The sequence below is a fragment of the Otolemur garnettii genome, unplaced genomic scaffold, assembly GCF_000181295.1.
Source record: "Otolemur garnettii isolate 467f Iridium unplaced genomic scaffold, OtoGar3 scaffold00039, whole genome shotgun sequence".
NCBI lineage: Eukaryota > Metazoa > Chordata > Mammalia > Primates > Galagidae > Otolemur > Otolemur garnettii.
Genome location: NW_003852434.1, coordinates 7,015,505 through 7,022,007, shown reverse-complemented (window position 1 = coordinate 7,022,007; position 6,503 = coordinate 7,015,505). Strand labels below are relative to the sequence as shown.

General features: G+C 41.6%; 1 protein-coding gene across 1 annotated transcript in view; it reads right to left on the bottom strand.

The window, feature by feature from the left end:
- Window positions 1-6,503, bottom strand: part of SCD5 (stearoyl-CoA desaturase 5) — a 148,525-nt gene that overhangs the window by 13,905 nt on the left and 128,117 nt on the right. The window contains exons 4-5 of the mRNA XM_012805351.1: window positions 6,404-6,430; window positions 3,377-3,383 (exon numbers count right to left, since the gene is read on the bottom strand). Of these exons, the coding sequence (XP_012660805.1) occupies window positions 3,377-3,383; window positions 6,404-6,430 (34 nt within the window). The remainder of the gene's footprint in view (window positions 1-3,376; window positions 3,384-6,403; window positions 6,431-6,503) is intronic.

Here is a 6,503-nt window from a genome sequence, read left to right as displayed (position 1 = left end):
TTTTTTTTTTTATGAGACAGAGTCTCACTTTGTTGCCCTCAGTAGAGTGCTATGGCATCACAGCTCACAGCAACCTCAAATTCTTGGGCTTAAGCAATTCTCTTGGCTTGGCCTCCCAAGTAGCTGGCACTACAGGTGCAGACCATAACATCTGGCTATTTTTAGAGACAAGGTCTTGCTCTGGCTCAGGCTAGTCTTGAACCTGTGAGCCCAGGTAATCTACCCGGCCCTGAGTGCTAGAATTACAGGCATGGCAAAGGTTTCTGGCCAAGGAAACCTTTTTGTTGGACTATGTAGGTGTCTAATGTGCATCTTCTGGATGTATCTCCCTCCCAAAAGGGCAAGCAGAGATGGGCGAACCATGGCCCTACAAAAGCATCTTCTTCAGAACCTGCAAGGCAGTGGGGGAAAGAAGCATTTTTCTTTTCTCTTTGCCTTCAGCTTTCTTTGCTTTTGAGGTCTGAATGTGGGGGTTGGTTATATCCACCCACTTGAATTTAATTTGCCTTCATACAAACAGGTTGCATTAATTCATTAAGCAGCGGTTCTGAGGATAAACACAATCATTTCAGAATTTCAACACAAAGAACATTATTTCTACCTCATTAACAATGAAGTGCTTAAAGAAAATACCCAGGCATGCTCACCGCTAAGACTGAGGTGGGGGATTGTAAAAGGCCTGTCTCACTTTTTCAAAGCTTTGCTTCCATCATGGGGAACAGCAAGTTCTTTGAGGACAGGTCTGCAGTTTCTTGTACACAAATGTTCCTTCACACAGTAGGTGCCTAGAGAGTCGCTGAATGGTTGAACTGTCATCCCCCTCCCAATTGTTTAGTACTTAGGTCTCTCTAGTCCTCTTGAAAGGACTTTAAGTTGGTTGGACAAGGTGTCATTCTGGTCTCAGTCTAGGATTTTTTTGTCTTTGTCCCTTTCTTTCTCTGTCCTCCCTCCCACACTCCTCACTCCCTTCCTTCTTACTGATTATTCTTAATAAGTTCCATGAACAAGTAACTCCTGATGGCAGATAGAGTAGGGTGACTAGGGAGAACAGTTAAAATCATTTGCAGAATAATTTTTTAAATGAAGTGTTTGCATTTCCACTTTCCGTTACCCTTAAAACTGGGGTTCCATTGCTCATGTGGCCTCTTGAAAGATGGTCCAGCCAGACAGAAATGTCAAGCAGCTTGGTAACACACTCCCCTTTACCCTCCCTCTCTGCAGAAAATAGTGTAACCACTTTGCTGAATCTGGGACCCATGGAATTGTATGCGAACACTTTTATGTATTTCCATTGTTTTGAGGCTCAAAGTCGATGGTTTTCATCAAATTCTCAGACCTAGTCAATCCCCAACGGAGTAAAGCCCGATATATTTTGTGAGTAACTACTGTTTTCTTTGATAAGGTTGTGACTTCCTTTGTTTCCTTTGGGATCTGGCCTAGGAGTTAAGCAAGAAAATTTAATTCAATTTAAAGGGTGTTCTTCCTAAAAATGAGATAGTCACACCGACTTTTTCTGGCAGTAAAAAAAAAAAAAAAAATTACAGTGATACTAGATAGTAGTGTGTGTGTGTGTGTGTGTGTGTGTAGACAGTAGTGTGTGTGTGAGACTGAGTGTGTATATTTGCACGGCCCTCCTCGTTTTAGCCTCCACATATGTAGATCCTGTACTGAAAAGACAACTGACAGGATACAACCCTCCACTCCCACTTAAGGGTGCAAGTATAATTCCCAAACTCTAACAACTCTATCCATAATAAGCTTCTCCCCAGCACGCAGTCAGGCTCTATGTGGGGAAAGGAGCCAAGGGAATCTTCTTCATAATCAATATTAGCTAAGGTAGCTGAATTGATTAGGTAGGCTGCTCATTTTTCTTGTTGAAGGCAAAAATGAAGAGGTTGATACAATACAGCTTCTTCATTTCATTGGTAAAAGACATGGCTCTCATGCAGAACACATACTTTCTGAAGACCACATGGATTCCAGTGCTATATTCAAGCTGCATTGTTCTTCCAAAGTTCAAAAACCAGCTCCAAATTAATTTCCTCCAGTAAGCCTACCTGATAGATCTCTGAATGATGATTATTGCACTATTTGATGTCCCTCTAGTAAAACTGTACTGTAAAAACTCAAGAAAGTTATTGTTTTATTTTATTGTTTATTTTTATTAATTTATTTCTGGGACAGAGTCTTGTTCTATTGCCCTGGCTAGAGTGCAGATGAGTCATTGTAGCTCACTGCTCAACTGATCCTCCTGCCTCAGACTCCCAAGCCAAGTAGTAGGGACTACAGGTGCCTGCCACCAAGCCCAGCTAATTTTTTTTTCATTTTAGTAGAGAAAGAGTCTTGCTTTTGCTCAGGCTGGCTTCAAACTCCTGACATTCAAGTGTTCTTCCTGCCTTGGCCTCCCAGAGTGTGAGGATTACAGGCGCGAGCCACTGTGCCCAGCACATCATTTTAGAAGACATCTAAAGACATCATGAAGAAGACATCATTTTAGATAAATGAGTTTTCTCCCCTAGTTGAGGGTATATGTGTTTGGTTATCTGAACTGTGTTTTCATTGCACATGGAAGTCATTACCTGTTTTTCTGCCTTCTTAATTAAGGTTTATGAAACAAAACTTGACCTTCCTTGACAGTGATGAGTATCTTAGCCTGGGTTTCCCAGAAGGCAGGGCTCGGGTGCCACTATTTCAGAACATAGTCCCAGGAAAACAGGGTATGGGAGGCAGGAAGGTGGGACAGTGACAGGGGAGTGTGTTACTGAGCTGCTTGACATCTGAGTCTGGTTGGACCATCTTCCAAGAGGCCACATGGGCAACTCAACCTTGACACTGTCCCTCTGGGAGTCTTTGGGAGACTATGAGCTCCCACTGCTCCCTGTCCCCACACCACATGCAAACATGCAAACTTCTGGATTGCAAACATGGGTGCTGCCTCAAACCTTCCATGCCAGAGGACCTGTCAGAGTGTCCACAGGGCAGGAGATGGGGCTTCATCATGTCCCTAACTGCTAGGTGTGGTAGAATTTGATCTGAAAACATGGGATTCTGATGTAGGATGACCCATGGCCTTCCTAGGTGTCACACTGGAGCCAGCTGAGGTTAGTTGGCAGCTGACATGGCTAACGGAGTCTTCTGTTGAGCCTTCTGTTTCTGTGGGCCTTTCACCTTTGAGAGTGACCATCCCTTTGAAAGCACCACAAACCTGGGGATAGATTACCAGCTCGTCTGGTGTGACCATGCATGAATGGGCAGTATCCTCATAGAACTCCCTGCTTCATGCCAGGAGGTGGGACTCAGGCTGCTGAAACACCTTAACGGAATGAGACTCCACATGCTGGTGGCCGTGTCCATGTGCTGCTTTAGCAAAATACACAAAGCATCTGCCCCTATAGCTGGGTCTCGGATGCAGGTTGTCTAGTGCCCTGTACAAACTGGATGGTAAACACACTCCTTAGCCCTCATGTATGTAGGGGGTGTTAGACATTTCGTCAGACTCGATAAATAGAAAGATGAACAGGAAATAGTCCTCAAGGAGCTTATGGTCCCGTGAGTGAGCAGATTATTCTCATATAAAATGATAAGTACAAAGGCAAGTTATACCCATGATATTATAGACCTGCTGAGAGGGGGCAGTTAGCTCATCTAAGATGATGGACCTCAAACTCCATGGTCTTAGGGCCCTTTTACATTTTAAAAATATTATTGAGGATGCCAAAAAGTTTTTGTTCATGTGAGTTATAGCTATTGGTATTTATTGTATGGGGAACTAAAACTGAGAAATGTTTTATTAATCCACTAAATATTAAACATTAATATGTTAATAATATAAAATTATATATAACAAAACCATTACATACATGTAACTGTTCATAATATAAAATTAATATTAAATCTATCAATTCATTAAAGTAACAAAGATACACCTATGATGTACTAACATAAATAACATTTTTATGACAAATAAATGTATTTTTCAATGGACCAAAAATATTTCATGTGAAGAATGGCGTTGTTTGAGATCTTTGCAAGTCTTTTGAACATCTGGCTTTATAAAGCAGCTGGATTCTCATGGAGTCAGGCTGTGAAATATGTTTCTTTGGTTGAAGACGGGGAAGAAAATCTGTGTCACACGGATGTACAGATAGAAAGAAAGGACCCCATAGACCTCAGAAAGGGCTTTAGGGAGCCCCTACCCCCAAGTCTTTAGACTGCCTTTTCAGAACTGCTGACCTCGGCTTCCTAGGGGTGAGTTTGAAGAACGAATATAAGTTGGCTGGCTGAAAAACTTAACAAGAATGTTCTAAGTCAATGCTTCTCAAAATGTCACCATGTGTTCAAATCATTTTGGGGTCTGGGATGGGACTTATGATCCCTGGTGATACTGATGCCCTGGTCCTGGAACTACCCTTAGAGGGGCAAGAATCTAAGCCAAAGAAAGAGCAGGCACCAAGGCACAGCGTCCAGAGACAGCCAGGAGAGCGAGGGCAATGGCATTAGGAGAGAGTGAAGTACAAAGCTGAAGTACCAAGAGATGCCGTAACCATGGCCAGGCCAGGTTCTCTCTTTTCCCAAGAGGAAGTTATTAAAAGCTTATGAGCAGGAGACAACTCTGACTTATAAGCAAGCATAATTTCTTATTCTGCTACAAGGTAGGTAGGCAATCAGGTGAAGTGGAAGAAGAAGAAGAAAAATGTTATTCCCTATGAATATCATTACAGCATAACTTAGTAGAAAGAACACATACTTTGGACTAAGATAGCTGGTTTCAGGCTCTACGCCCATAGCACAGTGGTTAAGGCGCCAGCCACAAGCACTGAGGCTGGCGGGTTCAAACCCAGCCTGAGCCAGCTAAACAATAATGACAACTGCAACCAAAAAAATAGCCCAGCGTTGTGGCAGGTGCCTATAGTCCCAGCTACTTGGGAGGCTATGGCAAGAGAATCACCTAAGCCCAAGAGCTGGAGGTTGCTATGAGCTATGATGGCACGTCACTCTACTGAGGGCAAAAAGTGAGACCCGGTCTCTAAAAAAAAAGAGAGAGAGGAAAGAACAGTAAGCACATGAAGAGATGGTAACCATCATTAATCGTGAAGGAAATGCAAACTAAAACCATAATAAGATTCCACTAGAATGGCAAAAGAATGACAATACAAAATGTTGGTGAAGATGTGGAGCAAATGAAACTCTGCTGGTGGGACAATAAAATGGTCCAATGATTTTGGAAGACTGACAGTTTCTTTAAAAAGTTAAAAATACATCATGGGACCCAGCCATTCTCCTAAAAAAATAAAAACATAAATCTATAAAAAGAGTTGTAAATGAATATTCATAGCTTTTATTCACAATGACTGAAAACAGGGAACAACCCAAATACCACCCAAGGAGTGAACGGATACATCAAAAGTGATATAATCATATAATGGAATACTTCTCAGCAATAAGTAACCAGCTACTGATACTATGCAACAATTTGAATGAATCTCTAAATCACTGGGCTGAGTGGAAGAAGTCAGAAAACAAGAGTACACAGTAAATCCAACATATAAAATCCCAGAGAATGCAAACTAATTTACTGTGACAGAAAACAGATTAGTTGCCTGGGCTGAGGGCTAAGGGAGAGAGAGAATGCAAAGAGGAAATGTTCTATATTTCAATCCTGGTGAAAGAGTTATATATATGTATTTGTGAGTTTGTACACTTTAAATGGATGTAGTTATTGTACATATAAAATTGATTAAATAAAAAATTTGATTCCTCTGGCATCAGCTTTACCCAGTAGTAATCTTTATGAATCCAAATATCCACTTTTCTGAGTGCTGTTGACATTTGAGGTGATGGAGGGAAAGATAAACAAATTAGTTTTAAAGTCTCACACTACTACTGTGGATGAGAAATGTTCATCTGGGAACCTCCAAAGAACATTAATAGCAACCCAAATGAAAGAGCTTTGGATGAACAAGTTCTAGGAATTGGATGAACTGAAAACTTTCCCCTGTACAACATTCTGAACTCCTTCTTGTTTGTAATCTGGCTTTTAAATTACCATATGAAGCATCCTAAGAATGAGTAAATTATCCTTTACATGAGAACAAATTTTCATTTTGTAACATCCTTGGAATAATGTCCTTATTTTAATTTTTTTAGAATTGGGGTCTTACTGTGTTGCCCAAGCTGAACTCAAACTGGGCTCAAGCAATCCTCCCATCTCAGCCTCCCAAGGAGCTGGGACTATAGGCGTGTGTCACTGTCCCTGCTTGTTTTATTTTAAACATGCACTGTTGCTTGGGTTTAATTTGTTTAAAAGCCATTTAATAGGCTCGGCGCTCATAGCACAGTGGTTACAGTGCCAGCTACATACACCAAGGCTGGCAGGTTTAAACCCGGCCTAGGCCAGCTAAACAATAATGCCAACGATAACAAAAAATAGCTGGGCGCTGTAGTGGGCGCCTATAGTCCCAGCTACTTAGGAGGCTGAGACAAGAGAATTGCTTAAGCCCAAG